Raw genomic sequence first — 18,691 nt, 5'->3', positions numbered from 1 at the left:
GGCCAGGCCACTGCATCTTGTGAACATCCTCAAGGCACTTACACACATCCAGATAGTCTAGCCTCCTACGCCTATGCTCCATGGTACAGCCTGAGCTCCTTGGCTACACACGGGCACAGCATGTTGCTGTACTGAATACTCTGGGCCAGTCTAACACAAGGCTAAGTATTTATGTATCTAAATGTAGAAAAGGGACAGTAAAAATATAGTAGAAAGGATAAAAAATGGGACACCTGCGTAGGGCACTTCCCAGGACTGGAGCTTGCAGGACTGGAAGCCGCTCTGGGTGAGTCAGGGAGTGAGTGGTGGGTGAATGGGATGTGCTACTGTGGGCTTTCTAAGCACTGTAAACTTAGGCTACAGTCAATTAATACAAATATATTTTTCTTCCTTCAATAATAAATTAACCTTAGCTTATTGTAACCTTTATACCTTATACACTTCTTTGTTTGTTTGTTTTGTTTTGCTTGTATTTCTTTGGTATAGATGGGGTTTCACCATGTTGGCCAGGCTGGTCTTGAACACCTGACCTCAGTGATTTCCCGCCTCAGCCTCCCAAAGTGCTGGGATTACAGGCGTGAGCCACCGCACTCAGCCTTACCTTATAAACTTTTTAATTAAAAAAAAAAATGGACTCTTATAATAACAGCTTAAAACACAAATACACTGTCAGCTGCCACACACAAAAATTAACTCAACTGGCTCACAGACCTAAACATAAGGACTTAAACAATAAAACTGTTGGAAGAAATTATAGGAGCAAATCCTTGTGACCTAAGGAAGTTGGAGGGTCATGGATCTAATTGTAAAAATATTTTTTCTTATTCTATAAGCTTCTTTCTATTAAAAAACAGATTTTTTATTTTGCTTTTTAACATTTTTTTGTTAAAAACTAGTAATACAAACACATCGATCAGCCTGGGCCTGCCCTGGGTTAGGATCATCAGGCTTGGCAGAAATTCTCTCTAGCTGCGACGGCATGACCCTGTAAGTCGGAATCTTAAGGAGGTTACTAAAAAGCTCTGAGCACTAATACATGAGCTCAACAAGGTGCAGGGTATATGGTCAATATGCAAAAATCAACAGTGTTTTTCTATAAACTAGCAATGAACAATCTACACATGAAGTTATTAAAACAACTCCATTCACCAGAGTATCAAAAACGATAAAATATTTTGAAATACATTTGGCAAAAGAAATGCAACCTTAAATTCTGAAAACTAGAAAAAACGTTGTTGAAAGACATTAGAGGCTGGGCGCAGTGGCTCAATCCTGTAATCCCAGCACTTTGGGAGGCCAAGGCGGGTGGGTTACTTGAGGCCAGGAGTTTGAGGCCTCATGTTTTGGCCAACATGGTGTAACCCTATCTCTACTACAAACACAAAAAAATTAGCAAGGCGTGGTGATGCACATGCATAATCCCAGCTACTCAGGAGGCTGAAGCAGGAGAATTGCTTGGGCCAGGGAGGCGGAGGTTGCAATAAACTGAGATTGTGCCACTGCAACTCCAGCTTGGGCAACAGAGTGAGACACTGTCTAAAAAAAAAAAAAAAGTAGAGACAACTTAAATAAGTAAGACATTTCATGTCCCATGTTCATGGATCAGAAGAGTTCTTATGATTAAGACGGCAGAACTCCCCAAACTGATCTAGTGTCAATGCAATCTCCATCAAAATGCAAGCTTTTTTTTTTCTCCAGAGATTGACAAGCTGATCTCAAAATTCATATGGATATTCAAGAGGCTCAGAGTAGCCAAAATCCTTCCTACAAAGTTATAATAATCAGGACAGTGTGGGACCAGCATAAGGAAAAACAGAAAAAATCTGTGGGACAGAATTGAGTGTCCAGAAATAAATCCTACATTTACAACAAGGATGCCAAGCTAAATCAATGGGGGAAAGAATCATCCTTTCAGCAAATGGTGCTAGGACGACTGGATATTCACATGCAAAGGAATGAAACTGAACCCCTTCCTCACACCACACACAAAAGTAACTCAACTAGATCAGAGACCTAAATGTAAGGATGAAAACTAGAAAACGCTTGGAAGAAATTATAGCAACAAGTCCTTGTGACCTAAGAGGCTAGAGTGTCATGGATCTTATCACAAAAAGCCCACAGCCACTTCTCCCAGCATCCATTAAGCTACAAACCGCAGCCTGGGCCTCTTCATGAAAGGCCAGTGTGCAGTGGAGGAGTCAAGGGCGATTCTCCTCCTAGGTCACTCTAAAGCACAAGCAGAGACGTCCCTCCTGCCTGCGAGGGACTTGTGTTCCTCCGCCCGCCATATGCTCTCCCTCCCCTCCCACCATGTCATCCTCGTTCTGGGGCCCCAACCATGAGGAAGTAAATTGAAGTGTCAAAGGCCAGCAATGTGACTGACACTGAGCCCTGGGCACCCAGGCCAGGGACCCAGTGACAGTGATGGAGCACAGCTCCTGGGGTCAGGAGGGAGGTTGGAAGAGCCAGCACCACCATGCAGGGGGTGGGGAGGAGGGCAGGAAGCGCCGTGGCAAAGTCACTGCCATTACCTCGTCGGTCTGGGACACCTGTCCATCAGCCAAGGGCTCCAGCTCTGCGGTGGCCGGCGCCGACAGGATGCTGCAGCCAAAACACACAGAGGTGGGTCAGTGCAGCTGCGAGGGTGGTGTGAGCTCTGGGAGAGAATCCCCAAACTAAGTTTCCCGAGTGTGCTGGCCCTGGTCACTCCGTTCACCCTGGGCAGGACATCACCGAGGCTTGTGGTGCTGGGCTTCCCAGCGGGGGTGAGCACCCTGGCCTGAGGAGCGTGGGCACTGCTGTGGCCTCCTGACCCCAGGAGGAGAGGCAGAGGTGGAGGCACAGTGCAGGGCCAGTCCACCAGGCACCGTCCACACCCGGGTCGAGGGGACTCTGCTGTAGGGAATGTCAATGGCCTGTGCACGGCACGATGTTGAGGAGCACCCCTGGCCTCTACCTGCTAATGCCCAGCACACCCCGTGTGGCGAAGCTAACTAAGCATGTCTGCAGACATTGCCTGCTGTCCCCTGGGGGGCACAGTCACCCCAGTGAGAATAAGCAGAGAAGAAAACACATTCCCGTGGCAGGAAACCTTGGCAAAGGCCGAGGAAAGGTCTGGGCACTGATCCGTCTTCTGTCACTTCTTTTTTTTTTTTGAGACGGAGTGTCGCTCTGTCGCCCGGGCTGGAGTGCAGTGGCCGGATCTCAGCTCACTGCAAGCTCCGCCTCCCAGGTTTACGCCATTCTCCTGCCTCAGCCTCCCGAGTAGCTGGGACTACAGGCGCTCGCCACCTCGCCCGGCTAGTTTTTTTGTATTTTTTAGTAGAGACGGGGTTTCACCGTGTTAGCCAGGATGGTCTCGATCTCCTGACCTCATGATCCGCCCATCTCGGCCTCCCAAAGTGCTGGGATTACAGGCTTGAGCCACCGCGCCCGGCCCTGTCTTCTGTCACTTCTAAAGCACAGGTGCTCTGCTCAGATGTGGCGAGCCTCGGTCCACCAAGCCTCAGCCTGGGGAAGGGAGGCAGGGCAGGCGGGGAAGGCAGGAGGCCGCAGCTCCGTGATCTGGCTGGAGTCGGGGGGCTGTGGAGGCACCCACAGGAAGAAAGGGAGGCTTGGTCACAGGCCTCAAGTGCCAGCTCAAGGGCAGGACTATTCAGCAGGCAACAGGAGCTATGAAGGAGCCTGAGTGTGGGCCAGGGTGGCCAGGCCTGTGCTGGGAGAGGAGCCACAGCCCGTGAGCACGCTCACCTCTGCAGGGCAGTAAGCTGGAAGCGATCGATGCAGAACTGGACGAAGGCTCTCAGGTCTGTCTTGCTGATTCCGCCTATGGGGTTGATGTCTGCACTGGAGCAGTCATACTTGGTCAGGTAGCCCAGGAGACTGCAGGGAGAGGGAGAGAGAGCGCGGGTTCCCGAGGGGCCGCAGACTCCATCAACCCCAGCCGTCCATGGAGTTGCTTCTCCCAGGGGCCCTGAAGCCAGAAGCGTGGCAAATTCAAGCGTCCTGGAGAAGTCCCAGAGCAACCCGCAAAGCTGGCAGAGGCTGCAGATGACCCAGGAGGGCCTTTGAGCATACCAGAGGAGACAACGGGGATGGCAGGCGGGTTTTGGGGGTCACCAGCACGGAGCTGGGAGCAGCCGTCTGAACAGAGCTGAGGGATAGAGGTCTTGGGGTGTCGGGAATGAGCAGGGACTCGACACACGTGGACGGACACTCTGCTGCCCATGCGGCCGGGCCCCTCCCCTGCCTGTCAACTCTGAGGCCTGCGGTCGGCAGAAGAATCCATCCCTCACTAAGATGCCTACGTCCTAATCCTCAGAACCTGTGACTCTGTCACCACACAGGGCAAAAGGGACTTTGCAGATGGACTCAGGTGGGGACTTGAGATGTGGGGGTGATGCTGGATTGCAGGGTGGGCCCAAAAGGCAATCACAGAGGTCCTTAAAAGAAGGGGGTGAAAATGAGAGTTGAGGGAGCCCTGACTGCAGGGGAAAGGCAGAAACACGGGGCCGCTGGTGGTGAAGACGGAGGAGGTCGTGAGCCAAAGGCGGCAGGACTCCAGAGCCTGGAAACGGCAGGAAACAGATTCTCTCTGGGGCGTCCAGAAGGAACCCACCACGTCCACACCTTAACTTGAGCCAGGGGACCCATACTGGACGTGCGTGCCACAGAACTGATGGACCATAAATGTGTGTTGTTGAAGGCACTCACCTAGTGGTACTGGGTTCCAGCCGCCCTTCTCCACCCCACCCCACTGCCACCGCTGGCACAGGCCTCCAGGTTCTCCACGGGACTCCTGGCTGACCACCCATCTCCGCCACACCAGGCCAGGCCAGGCCCTTCCACCGTCTGAATCCTCTCAACGCTGCCCTTGACCTTGCAAGGCCTTCCAGGCTGGCCCCTGCCTACCCCACCAGAGGCTTTTCTCGACACTCTCAAACTCACACCTCCACGCCTTCTCACCCTTCCAGACCCTCACCGTGGAGCAATGTCGGGGGGTGTAAGACCCCCAGGGTCCCCACAGAGGGACAAGTGAGACCCTGTGCTGCCTTCAGTGGGGGCCGTCCCAGTCGCCCCATCACTCCCCGTCCTGTCCCGCCCAAGAGTCCTTTAGCAGGAGCTGGGATATGGGCCAGATGGGCCAGGGGAGATGACAGTCTCCATCTTACCACCTTTTCTCTTCCATCCCCAGTGACTGCCCAGGACTGGGGAAATCCGCCTGGGCTGACTCAGAGAGCACAGCCAGGCGAAATCCCGCAGTGCAGAGCTCAGCTCAACCTGCAGACCCACAGGGCCAGGATGCTGCCTCGTCTTGGCAGAAGGAAACTCCGGCTGGGAGGTTGGGGACCACGGGGATGGGGAGGCACGGTTATAGGGAGAAAATTGAGGCAGACTTTTTCTGGTGAAATTGAGACTGATTTGGTGGATTGGTGAGACTCTGAAGCCAGCAACAGGCGTGGCCATAAATTTCAACACAGGACCACCGAGTTCCAGCAGCTGTCCCCTCCTCTCGCGCTCTGCACGGAGCTTTCCCCCAGGCTGGTCACTTCCAGCAGCCGAAATCATGGTGTTAGATGCCCACTTTCAACACAGTCTCTCAGCTCTGCATTCCCGTGCTGACCCCAACTTAACCCCGCAGGGCTGGCTTCACTCTCCCCTCCCCTCCTGCTCCCTCTGGAACCTTCTCCTGGGCCTGCCTCTGAACCCACCCCTCCTGCTGCTGGGGATGCGCTGGCCGGGCCCCCAGCAAAGCCACGCTCCTGCTTGGTCACCTGCTCTCATCTCGCCAGTAACATCCCCACTGCTCCGCACCAGCAAGTCCACCCCGCTCTCTGTTGGTCTTTTCTTTACAGCATCTTAAGGCAAGAAAACAAATGGAGACCAGTCTGGGCAACAGAGCGGAAAGAAAAAAAAATTAGGTGTGGTGGTGCCTCTACAGTCCCAGCTACTTGGGAGGCTAAGGTGGGAGGATCGCTTGAGCCCAGGAGGTCGAGGCTGCAGTGAGCCGTGACGGTGCCATGGCACCCCAGCCTGGGTGACAGAGCAAGACCCTGTCTCTAATAATAAAGCAAACTCCTTTTCCTGTCCCCACTGATCTCGGCAGCGCTTATCCTGCGCCTCCCCTCCTCTTCGAAGTGAAATTTCTGGAAACAGCTGTCTCTGGCTTCTCACACCTCCCCCTGCCCCACACCGCACACTTTCCAAAACCAGCTCTGTGGGTCTTCCAGTCCCCGCTCAAGACCAGGCCTTTCAGGGAGACAATGACGGAACCTCAGTCCTGGCCTTCACGGGCTCTTCTCCACCCACCCTCGCCTCCCGCAGGCCTTTATGAAACCCACTTCTCAGTAGGGCCCTCCCTGGGTGAGCTGCTCTCCCTTCCCCTGCTTGAGCTCTCTCGGCAGATGTTTCCTGCAACACACATGTTATCAGCTGGGTTATCGCTGTCTGCTCCTACTTGCAGAGAACAAGAATTGTTTCTGACTCATTCACACCACCGGGAAGAAAGCCTGATGGGGGACAGGTGTCCAACAGGCCCGCAGACAGGGATGCAACGGAACTAGAATCAGAAGCAATTCAACAACAGAATTACAGGGAAATTTAAAAGAAATCAACACTACACACTTGAGATTCTCGCCAGAACGCAGAGGAAGAGAAGGACTGGCTGTGTCCAGTGAGAAGAAGACAGCAGACGGGGATGCGGCATGTGAAACAGACAGAAGGGTTTTGCTACATCATGAGGGGCGTGTCCGCAGCCACAGAGCCTTCTGTCCCGCAATGAGAAAGGGGCAGCTGAGGGATTACGTTTGCTTATTTTTTCTTTTCTTTTTTTTGAGACAGAGTCTCGCTCTGTCGCCCAGGTTGGAGTGCAGTGGCGCCATCTCGGCTCACTGCCAGCTCTGCCTCCCAGGTTCACGCCATTCTTCTGCCTCAGCCTCCCGAGTAGCTGGGACTACAGGCACCCGCCACCATGCCTGGCGAATTTTTTGTATTTTTGGTAGAGACGGGGTTTCACCGTGTTAGCCAGGATGGTCTCGATCTCCTGACCTCGTGATCCGCCCGCCTCGGCCTCCCAAAGTGCTGGGATTACAGGCGTGAGTTACCGCACCCGGCCCGTTTGTTTATTTTCTAAATGGCATCTAGAGACCTTCCAGCTCCCGGAACCCAATCCCGCCCTGGAAAAAATACTCGTTTCTTTGTTAACATTTTAAATACTAGAAAATGATGGACAAGAGTTGTGAGGGGAACTGTTATAACACAATTTTATAACAGATCAAATTCTTCCGCATCTACAAAAGCAATGAAAAACCAAACCAAACATCAATCTCCTCAACTACACCAGAGCTCAGAATACACACCAGCCACTCACCCCTCCTGAAAAATCAGTCCCTTACAAAGGCACTAGAGGCACCAGAAAAGCAATGATCAAAACATGCATGAGGAGGATGAGAATGTTTACACAGTATCAGGTGTTAATTTCAGATTTCTGTAATTAGAACAATAAAATAGGGTTTAAAAGTAAAAAATCAGTTTTAAAAGAGAACACGTCTGTAGACAGATAAGGATGCAGAGTGATTAAGACACTTATACCCTTTGGGAGGCCGAGGCGGGCGGATCATGAGGTCAGGACATTAAGACTAACACGGTGAAACCCCGTCGCTCATAAAAATACAAAAAAATTAGCCGGGCACGTTGGTGGGCTCCTGTAGTCCCAGCTACCAGGGAGGCGGAGGCAGGAGAATGGTGTGAACCCGGGAGGTGGAGTTGCAGTGAGCCAAGATGGCGCCACTGCACTCCAGCCTGGGCGACAAAGCGAGACTGTCTCAAAAGAAAAAGGCACTCACACCATAGAAAAAAGGGAGGGATAGATGGATGGAAGGAAGGAAATGTGGACAGATGGGTGGATGGATGGACAAAGGGAGAGATGGGCGGATGGATGGGTAAGTGGACAGATGAAATGGTGAATGAATATATGGATAGATGAGTGGACAGATGGACAGATGGGTGGATGGACAGACACATGGGTGGATAAATGGATAGGTGGGTGGGTAGATGAATGTGTGGATGGACAGTTGGGTGGAGGGATGTGTGGGTACACGGATGGATGGATGAGTGCACAGACAGATGGGTGAATGAATGGATAGGTGAGTAGTGGGTGGATGGATGAATAGATAGGTCATAGGTGGGTGGGTGGACAGACAGATGGGTGGGTGGGTGAATGGATGGATGAATGGATGGACAGACAGATGGATAGATGAATGGACAGGTGAGTGGGTATATGGATGGGTGGATGCATAGATGGATAGATGAATGGACAGATGGATGGATGGGTGGATAGATGGATGGCCCAACTGATGGATGGATAGATGGATGCAGAGACAAACAAATGAATACATGACAAATAGTTTTTGAAATTCCTCAGCTCCTAAGGAGCAACTAAGAATAGCACAGATGAGCTGAGAGGGGCAGAGGCTCACCTAAGGGAAGTGGGGAAACCAAGGCTGGAAAAGAATTTCTAGGAGCCTCCACTGCTGGGCTCGAGGGGCAGCTTGAATTTTATCCGGGGAGTATTTTCAGTCCACATAAAAAATGAACTCTGGTTTGGAGGTAAAAACTAGCTGCAAAGGAATGACTGAAGAGGCAGTGGAATAGCCTAGAAGAAAGAGGGGAGCCCAACCATGGCAGAGGGCAGTGGGAAGATGAATTTGAGGTGCAGGAGAGACGAAGAACCACAAGGCTGATGAAAGTGGTGAGCACCCAGAGCCACTGGCAGGTACACAATGCTCATAGCTCTGCCACTCGGGGTGGGTGAAATTCTAGAGGAATGATGTCGTTCCAGGTACCAAACCCGCCATGAGAGGCACAGGAGTCACCCTCAGAGCGTGTCACCCTCAGAGTCCTGAGAGGTTCGGGGGCCCACCACCACGTGCCACTGGACCACACTCACCTCTCATCCACGTTGGCGGATCCCAGCACGAGGAGCCCACCACGGATGCCCCGAGACCAGAGGCTCAGCTGAGCAAACAGATAGGCGAGGACCATCCGTATTCGAGCCTGGACAACACAACAGAGGAAATAACAGGTTCCCTCGCAAAGGAACACACGGGAGACGCGCACCCGCAAACTCTTGAAAACAAGAAAATTAAAACAGCTTAGGAGCTCTCTAGTGTTCTGGGAACATCAGAGTCTCAGAGTCCCACGGTGTCCCGAGGCCTTCCTCTCAGGGTTGTCCCAACTCCACAGGGCTCACGCAAGCTCCGTGGGGCTTGTCTTCAAATATGGGAGCACCCGGAGCCCCGGAGGGCAGAGGGCAGAGGGAGCATCAGTGGCAGCACTGAGCTGTGGGGTCCCTGGGAGAAAGTTTGGCAACTGCATTTCCATCCCTTTACCACTGGCAGGAGGGGAGAGGCCACCAAGGCACAGCAGAAAGGGGACAGGGTGAGATAGGACAGATCCCAGCAGCGGGAGCCCTTGGCCTCTCTTCTCCTCCACCCATCATGGAGCACCCAGTCAAGTGCAGTAGCCCAGGAGGCAGACAGCGTCTGGGCTTTTCCCTGAGGATTAAAAAGACACACACTCACACACAGTCACGTGCACTCTCACATCATGCACACCCACCCACCCGCACGCTCACAGGCATGCTCATGCACTCACTCATGCACACAATTGTGCACTCATGTTTGTGCACACTCACTCGCACATCCACACACACTTGTGCACAAGCACTCACAAGCACACCCACACTTGTGCATACTCACATTCACACACTTGTACTCTCATACACTCATGTAACCTCTCACACTCATGCTCACACCCAGGCTCACACCCTCCTCTTGCACTCATGCTGGTGCATACACTCGTGCATGCACACCCTTACACCCCCGCTCTTGCTCTTACACATCACAGGCTCACGCACCAACACACACACAGACCCCCTCCTTGTTAACAAGGCTGCATGACCGACGTCTTCAGTAAGGCACACAGGCTGTGACCCCAGCACTAGTTGTCCCTGAGCTCCCTGTGCCATGACCTTCATGGAGATGACGGCCCAGGCCGGGGCACCGACACATCCTGCAGTGATTGTCCCAGGGCTCCCTGCACCCCCATCCCCACCCCCAGGGGACGCCGGCCCAGGCGGGGGCACCTGCACATTTTGCAGTGATTGTCCCAGGGCTCCCTGCACCCCCACCCCCACCCCCAGGGGACGCCGGCCCAGGCAGGGGCACCTGCACATTTTGCAGTGATTGTCCCAGGGCTCCCTGCACCCCCACCCCCACCCCCAGGGGACACCGGCCCAGGCAGGGGCACCTGCACATTTTGCAGTGATTGTCCCAGGGCTCCCTGCACCCCCATCCCCACCCCCAGGGGACGCCGGCCCAGGCGGGGGCACCTGCACATTTTGCAGTGATTGTCCCAGGGCTCCCTGCACCCCCACCCCCACCCCCAGGGGACGCCGGCCCCGGCGGGGGCACCTGCACATTTTGCAGCGCCAGGTTTTCCCTGCTGCTTCCTCCATGAGCTGCGAACAGAGGGCTCTTCCCCGTCACCAGGCTGAAGATGCCCATGACGGCCTTCACGGCTGGATCAATGTTGAGACTGATGTGATGGCTGGAGGGAGAAGGGTAGGTGTTGAAGGCAGCATGTGCACGTGTGTGCATGTGTGTGTGCATGTGCGGTGAAGCCCTGATGACCTAAAACTGACCATTGTAACCCGTTTAAAGTGTATGATTTGTGGTGTTTAGCAATCCACAGTGCTGTGCAGCCATCACCACCATCCAGCTCAGAACTTCCCATCACCAGAGAAGGAAACCCCATCCCACTGGCAGTCTGTCCCCACTCCCTCCTCCTCCAGCTCTGACAGCTGTGACACGGACAGATGCAGACAGTGACAGACTCCCTCTCTCTCTGTGCCGTGGCCTGTTCTGGACATTGTGTGGAAATGGAATCAAACACCATGTGGCCTGGTGTGGCTGGCTCCACTCCTTTCATCCGCACCATGTCTTCAAGGTTTCTCCTCACTGTGTCATGTGATCGTGCTCCACTCCTTTTCATGGGTGAATAATATTCCACTGTGTGAATGGACCACAGTTTCTTCCTCCGTTCATCTGAGATGGACCTTGGGTTGTCCCTACCTCTTGGCTTCTGCAAATGGTGCTGCTATGGACTTTCCTGAACAAGTATCTGTTTGGGTCCCTGCTTTTGATTCCTCTGAGTACATATCTAAGAGGAGAATTGTTGGGGGGCAGGGGGACAGCTTTTAGCTGAGCTCAACAAACAGGATGGGGAGCTGTTCATTTTCTCCTAGGAGCCATTACGGATGGAACATTCTAGATGAAACCCAGTCTCTCTTCTCTGGAAAGGTGCCCTCCCTCCACTGTCCTCAGGTAGAGAACTGCCCGTGGAAGAGGCAGTGAGGGCAGGGCGAAGGGACAGGAGGAGGGGTAGGAGCCAGCCCGCAGCCAACTCCCAGGACCTGCTGTGCACCCTGGTGAGCACATACGACCTGCAGCCTTTACTGGGAATGCACGGAGTGAGGGGACGGAAGGGTGGAAATTGCAGGCACCATCGGAGACTCGGGTGGGTCAGATAGGGAGGACTCATACACAACTTCCCTGAAATCTGTCTCAAACGGTCAGATAGGGAGGACTCATACATAACTTCCCTGAAATCTGTCTCAAACCAAGAGAAAGTGGAGCCCTGATAAACTCCTAGATGCACGTTTAAGCAATTGCTGATGACTGGAGAAACCAACTGGTCTATCTGTAGACAGTGGAATATTATTCACCCACAACAAGGGACGGAACACTGACACGTTTGTCCACATTGTGGATGACACGATGTGGAGTGAATGAAGCCAGTCACCAAAGCGCTCACAGGCAGAGCTTCCAGCGGCTCTGAGCCCTGTCAGCCGCCTGCCATGCCCAGCACCAGGGGCCATCTCCACCTTCCAATCTGCTGGGCCAACTCTCTGGCCCGGGTGCACGTCTCCTGGGAGGAGTTCTTGCTGGCCATGTAGCAGGTGGTCAGTATGCGTCCACAGAGGTCTCGGGGATCCTGAGGGGTGTAGCTGATCTGGTTCACGATGGTGCGGACATCAGCCAGCACTTCCTGATCTGAAAACCACCAGGACAGAATGGGTGGAAGTCACCTGAGTGTGTGGGGTGTCTACATAGTTCCACCCCAGTCTACAGCTCCCAGGTGCCCGTGCAACTCCACCCCGGTCTACATCCCCAGGTGCCCGTGCAACTCCACCCCAGTCTACACCCCCAGGTGACTGTGCGGCTCCACCCTGGTCTACACCCCCAGGTGCCTGTGTAGCGCCAGCCCACGCTATGGCCCACAGCCCCATCCGACGGGCATCGTCACCCCTGTTCTGCTGCATATGCTGCTGCATATGCTGAGATGATGTCCGATACCATATCACACAGGGGAGGATGTGAACCTCCAACGCCTGTGTTCTCTCCACCAGGCCACACCGTGCACAGAGCAGGCAGGTGCAGCTCTGGAGACTCAGCCACATAGGCCCAAAGCTCCAGGAAGCTGCTGATGGCCTTGCTGCCTTGGCTGCAGGACCGGGATGTGACGTTGTGACATTTGTGCGTGGCCACAAAGCCCCTTTCACCCCGATGACGGCATGGGTGTTTCCTCTGCCCCCTCCTGGGTCCCCGACTCAGGTAGCCCAAGGGCTGGACCCTGGAGCCTCCCTCAAGCCAACAGATGTCACCTACTTCCGCTCCTCACAGACTTGCAGACCTGGCAGCACATGGAGTAGACGAGGCAGGCGGTGGCTGCGCTGTCCACCCCGCCACTCAGGGGCAGCAAAAACCCCGCCTGGAATGGACCAACCAAACACAGTGTAAGCAGAGCCTCGGAGAAGCGGCATGCCCACGGACCAGCCAAGCTCCACCCACAGACCTCACGGAGGCGTCCACAGAAATGCACGTGAGTGTCGGCACTTTCCACGGGGTCAGGACAAATGCCCACACGTGGCAGGATTAATGGATTTTTCAGAGGGAAAAGAGACGCTTCGCTGTGGGGCGTGTCTGAGCTGATTCCACTGATGAACTACAGATACGCGGGATTACAATGCTGGCGAGATGGCGAGCGTGATCCTGGATGCCGACAGGCTGGGTTCCGCCTCCAAAGGTGGAGCCGACCCACCAGCCACTGTGCCCACCTTGCCTCTGGCTAGTGCAGACTAAGCTCACCATGGAGGCAGAGTGATGAAATGATTTTTGTCATTTGCATTAAAAAAAAAAAAAAAGAAAAAATCCCTACCCTGCGCCAGAATAAAACCAGACCAACCAGTAGAACAAGCAAAGTGGGCTCACTAGAAACTGGAAGTCTTACCTGTTGGCTTCGTCTTAGAAAGTCCCAGAGCCAGCAGGCAGGTCCAAGGCTGCAGGGCAATCAGAGAACATGGAGCCCAGAGGCGGACGCCCCGGCCCACAGCCCCCAACAACCCACCCAAGCAGGCCCCAGGAGGCTGCAGTGCCGGAGTCAACGCTGGGCTCTCAGGACGCCCGTCTCTGCTTCAGGCACCTCGTGAGAAGGGACGCATGTGATTCCAAAGACAGCCCCGGGACGTGGGTATTATCATCATCCTCATTTTAAAATGGGGACACTGAGCCACAGAAAGGACAGCGCCTTGGGGCCCAAGGTCACAGCCCGGGGAAGGAGCAGGACTGGGGGTCACACCCAGGAGGTCTGGCTCCAGCATCCATGCCCTCAACCCAGGGGAGGCACAGCTGCCTCCTGCCAAGTCTCCACCCAGGCAGGTTCTGAAAACCCACTGCGTGACCTCCAGGAGTCCCCACCCCAGAGGTGTGGCCACGCGGATGCCAGGTCCTTCCCAGGGGTCGGGGCCACACACCTTATCTCCTCCTCAGGGCTGTGGTATTTCCACTCGATGGGCTCAGAGACGGGTGCCAGGAGGTCCTCATGGCACGAGAGGGCAAAGTCCACCTTCACTCGGGGGTAGGGGCTCGCCCTGCTGGCCTGGCAATGGAGATTCAGACAGGATGACTCCCAGCTTCATGGAAACCCTCTGGGTCCCCGGGACCGACAGGCAAGCAGGACTCCATCAGCCATGTCAAAACCACAGCGAGGCCGCCCTCACTGCCACGAGGATGGCGAGGAGCAAAACGACCAATGGCAACAGGTGTTGGTGAGGGGCGAGAAACCGGGGTTCTCATACCCGGCTGCCCGGAACCCACCACGGTGCAGCCGTGTGGCAAACGCTCTGGCAGCTCCTCAAAAGGCTCAACAGAGCCAGGGGTGGTGGCTCACACCTGTAATCCCAGCACTTTGGAAGGCCGAGGCAGGTGGATCACCTGAGGCCAGGAGTTCGAGACCAGACAGACCAGTATGATGAAACCCCGTCTCTACTAAAAATACAAAAATTAGCCAGGCATGGTGGTGGGCGCCTGTAATTCCAGCTACTCGGGAGGCTGAGGCAGGAGAATCGCTTGAACCTACGAGGCACAGGTTGTGGTGAGCCAGGATCGCACCGTTGTACTCCAGCCTGGGTGACAAGGGTGAAACTCCGTCTCAAAAACAAAAAACCAACGAGAAAAAAAAAACACAAAAAATGGCTAACAGAGTTATCATAAGACCCAGCCAATTCCACTCCTGGATAGACACACCCAAGAGAAATGAAAGCACGTGTTCCCTCCAACAAAAGTACATGTATGTTTGTAGCAGAATTATTCATGATAGACAGAAAGTGGAAGCATTCCTGATGCCCATCAGTGGATGAGTGAATAAACACAACGTGTCCATCTCCGCTACAGAACACGCCCTGACCACACGAAGGGATGAACTACAGTCACTCCCTGTGTCTGTGGGTTCTACACCCACAGATTCAACCGCACACAGATAGAAGATACAGTAATCGCGGGATCTGAAGCCCATGGATACAGAGGGCCGACTGTTCGTGTCAGTGAGCTCTGCAGGGGGCACTGCGGGACACAGGCATCCCTGCAGGGGATCGGTGGAGGCTGAGGCTCCCAGATCCAACCCCTGTGGATATCGAGGGGTGGCTGCACCCGACACATAGATAAACCTTGAAAACAGCACAGTAAAGTGTGGGAAGCCATACGCTATGTGATTTCATCCCAATGAAATGTTGAGAATAGGCAAATTCATGAAGACAGAGAGTAGACTTGTGGTTGTCAGGGGCGGAGGAGGGGAACGGGGTGGAGTTTCTTTTTGGGGTAATGAAAATGTGCTCAGATCGTGGCTGCATAACTCCATGAGAACCCGAAAAAGCACTGAATCGGGTGCTTAAATGGATACATTGGGTGGTATGGCTAATACGACTTAATAAAACTGCTATGAAAACAAAGGCTGGGCATGGTAGTGCACGCCCGTAACTCCAACACTTTGGGAGGCCAAGGTGAGAGGATTGCTTGAGCCCAGGAGTTCAAGACCATCCTGGGCAACATAGTGAGACCCTGTCTCTACAAAAGAAAAAAATTAAAAACTAGTTGGGCATGGTGGCATGTGTCTGTTGTCTCAGCTGCTTGGGAGGCTGAGGTGGGAGGATCACTTGAGTCCCAGAGGTCCAGCCTGCGGTGAGCTGTGATGGTACCACCGCACTCAAGCCTGGGACACAGAATGAGACCCTGTGTCAATCAATCAACAGCAGAAGAGTCCGCTCTGTTACGAGGACCACACTTCTTCAATGTCTGCGAAAATCACTGTCTCAGGACAGCTGCACAGTTGGATATCCTATTTGTGATGACATCCCACAGAAACGCAGAGCTCCAGGCTACCAGCGGCAGGACCTTGGGCTGCAGGAGGGGCGTTACTTGCCTCCCAGGGTCTCAGACACAGGCTCGCTTGTGCCTTGGACCTTGCCTCCGACTGCCGAGGTGGGGACCAGCCTTGGCTGCACACTGTGTGCCTGTTCCTACTGCGCTTGCCACCCCCCACCTTGAGGCCTTCCTGGGCTCCCAGGCTGCTTGGGTCTTCCTTGTGTGGCAGCCCCTAGCACACTGACCGTCTCGTCTCGTCAGCCTCTCTGCCTGCCTGTTCCCAGCTCACCCCAGCTCAGGGCCTGGCTCAAGCAGAGGACGATGGGGAAGAGATGGAAGCAGGTTCCGTCTACAGCACCAGCCCTTTCCACACTTGGGAAGTCCGGAACTTCCCGTTGGATTTTTCAGGCACTGCACCCTCATGGCCGCCACCAGGCCCGCACGAAAGGGGCCACTTTCCACATCTTTGAGGAGCGTCCCACACAGTTGTCTACTGGAGCACTCACCGCCAGGTTTCGAGATGAAATCTCCGCCCTATAGCTCCGGACGTCCTCCAGATCCAGCGTGGCCGTCAGGACTTCCTGGGGAAGGAAATTTCAAAGAGAACCTGTGATTTCCTGTTTGTTCCACCCCCACATGTAATGTGGCCGCTGTCAAAGGTGTTGTCACACCTTCTAAAGCAGGGACTGAGACCCCTGAATTCCTGGGGGCCCAGGGATGGGACAGATGACATTGAGGCCAGCCCACAGCTCTTCCCCCTCACTGTTGCCACCAGAACCTCCACTGCATTCAGACACTGGCCAGTGACCCACTAATCATGGCACAAGACACCACCCTATAAGACACCTCCCTGTCAGTAGGACACCCCCTGGTCAGTAAGACACCCCCGTCAGTAAGACACCCCCGTCAGTAAGACACCCCCCTGTAAGACACCCCCGTCAGTAAGACATCCCCCTGTAAGACACCCCCCTGTGAGTAAGACACCCCCCTGTCAGTAAGACACTCCCCTGTCAGTAAGACACTCCCTTGTCAGTAAGACACTCCCACACTCCCCTGTCAGTAAGACATCCCCCTGTCAGTAAGACACCCCCCTGTCAGTAAGACACTCCCCTGTAAGACAACCCCGTCAGTAAGACACCCCCTTGTCAGTAAGACACTCCCCTGTCAGTAAGACACCCCCCTGTCAGTAAGACACCCCCCTGTCAGTAAGCCTCTGCAGGGGACTTCTGGGAATGTCCTTCTCATCAAAAAGACACACAGGGAGCCAGGGCCCCTTTGCTGCCTCTGCATGTGGCTGTGTGAAGATGGGATGGCTGGAGCTGCTGCAAACATCCCATGCCCAAGAGGAGAGGCAACCTGAGACTGAGGCCAACACAGAGGAGGGCGGAGCTGGGGGACAACCTGAGAATGAGGCCAAACACAGAGGAGGGTGGAGCTGGGGGAGGGCAGAGGCAGAGCCACAGGCCCGGTATCCATGCCAGGGTCCTGGCCCGGACGTGCTGCCTGTGTCACAGAAGGTGACACTGCCTTGCCTTTGAACTTGGCTGTGGTAGGGGTTCTGCCAATTGCAGTATGGGCAGAAATGAGATTTTAACTCAGGGGTTATTCCTTCATGAAAAAATACCTTTATCAAATTGTGTTCCTGAGTGTTGCCTTGCTAAACACAAGCGTGGGACAGCGGGAACAGCACCTGCACCACTGTGGTGGTTCACAGGATGGCCGTGGCCACCTTGCGCGCCCCTCACTCCTACTGCTGTAACAGGGGGCCAGACCTGGCTAGAGATGCCCATGAAGACAAGGAGACCGATTCGCGCATCCTGTGGTTCTCTGGCTGCTTTCCAAAGTGATGGCACTGCGGCCACCAAGCTTCCATGCAGAAAGCCATGGTAAGTGTGAAGCCATAAAACAATGGAGATGGGGTAGGTGAGGATTGTTCCATGAGAAGGTGGCTCCATCCCACTCTCCCTAAGGCTAGGTTAACAGCCTTCCATATTGCAGCCTGACTCCAGGCACCCAACAAGCCGGAAAGCCCAGGGGATTAGGAAGACCCTAAGAAACATGGGCCCGACGACGGGGACCGGCAGGTCTGTTGCTCGAGCGGGAGGCAGAAGGGGAGACTCTCAAATGATTCCACGTGTCACAAGACTTCTGTTGACGATTTCAGGTGCACCACGGAGGACCTGGCAGAGGGTGGTGTCCTGAGCCTGAGGACAGCACTGCCACTCTCAATGCAGCAGACCTGTGGCTGTAGCCTAGGACGGAGATCTCGGGCCACATCAGGAATTCTAGAGACAACGGCTCCTGGATTCTAGTGCATGAAACAACTGCCTGGCGCTCACTAAAAATGCAGACCCCCGAAGACTCCGGTTCAGGGGCTTGATGTGGGGCCAGGAACCTGCGGGGGTCCTGGGGCAGGTGATTCCCAACACACCTGCCAATCAACACGACCGCCAACGTGCCTGTGGCTGTGACGTGGGGAATGGGGAGAGGACCACACTTCCCATCAGCAGGAACTTAATCCTTCTCTTCAAAGCCCTTCCAGCTCTGTCGTGGTTAACGACAAAGAGCAAGGAGGCCTGCAGGGACGCTGTCACGTGGAAAGCAGGGCCTGGAGTTGAGACGGCCACACCCTTGCCTGCCCCCTGTGCAAGAAACCCCTGAAAAGACTGTGGAATTCTTTTTCAGGGTAAAGTTCACTCGGTCCACTTTGAAACTGGTTTGGTTTCGTAACCGCCTCCGTGCTGACCGCGCCTATGCTGTGCAGAAAGCACCAGACAGAATCGTGAGGACGGGAACGCAGGGGCAGCAAAGCAACGAAACCGCTCGGACAGCCTCTCAGAGTCGGTGACGCCAGGACACAGACTCGCTCTGCTCCTGCAAAGCCAGCTGCAGAACTCGTCTGCTGTGCTACTGCCTGCCTCGGTGAATCTGAC

General features: G+C 54.4%; 1 protein-coding gene across 1 annotated transcript in view; it reads right to left on the bottom strand.

The window, feature by feature from the left end:
- NADSYN1 (NAD synthetase 1) overlaps positions 1-18,691 on the bottom strand; it is a 47,663-nt gene that overhangs the window by 4,987 nt on the left and 23,985 nt on the right. Inside the window, exons 10-18 of the mRNA XM_011988176.1 lie at positions 16,265-16,339; positions 13,874-13,998; positions 13,351-13,399; positions 12,729-12,831; positions 11,945-12,113; positions 10,473-10,608; positions 8,948-9,054; positions 3,751-3,882; positions 2,532-2,601 (exon numbers count right to left, since the gene is read on the bottom strand). Of these exons, the coding sequence (XP_011843566.1) occupies positions 2,532-2,601; positions 3,751-3,882; positions 8,948-9,054; positions 10,473-10,608; positions 11,945-12,113; positions 12,729-12,831; positions 13,351-13,399; positions 13,874-13,998; positions 16,265-16,339 (966 nt within the window). The remainder of the gene's footprint in view (positions 1-2,531; positions 2,602-3,750; positions 3,883-8,947; positions 9,055-10,472; positions 10,609-11,944; positions 12,114-12,728; positions 12,832-13,350; positions 13,400-13,873; positions 13,999-16,264; positions 16,340-18,691) is intronic.

This window comes from Mandrillus leucophaeus, unplaced genomic scaffold, assembly GCF_000951045.1.
Source record: "Mandrillus leucophaeus isolate KB7577 unplaced genomic scaffold, Mleu.le_1.0 Scaffold325, whole genome shotgun sequence".
In the NCBI taxonomy this organism is placed as follows: Eukaryota; Metazoa; Chordata; class Mammalia; order Primates; family Cercopithecidae; genus Mandrillus; species Mandrillus leucophaeus.
Note: the sequence above shows the minus strand (reverse complement) of the source record. Positions and strands in the feature narration are given on the sequence as shown.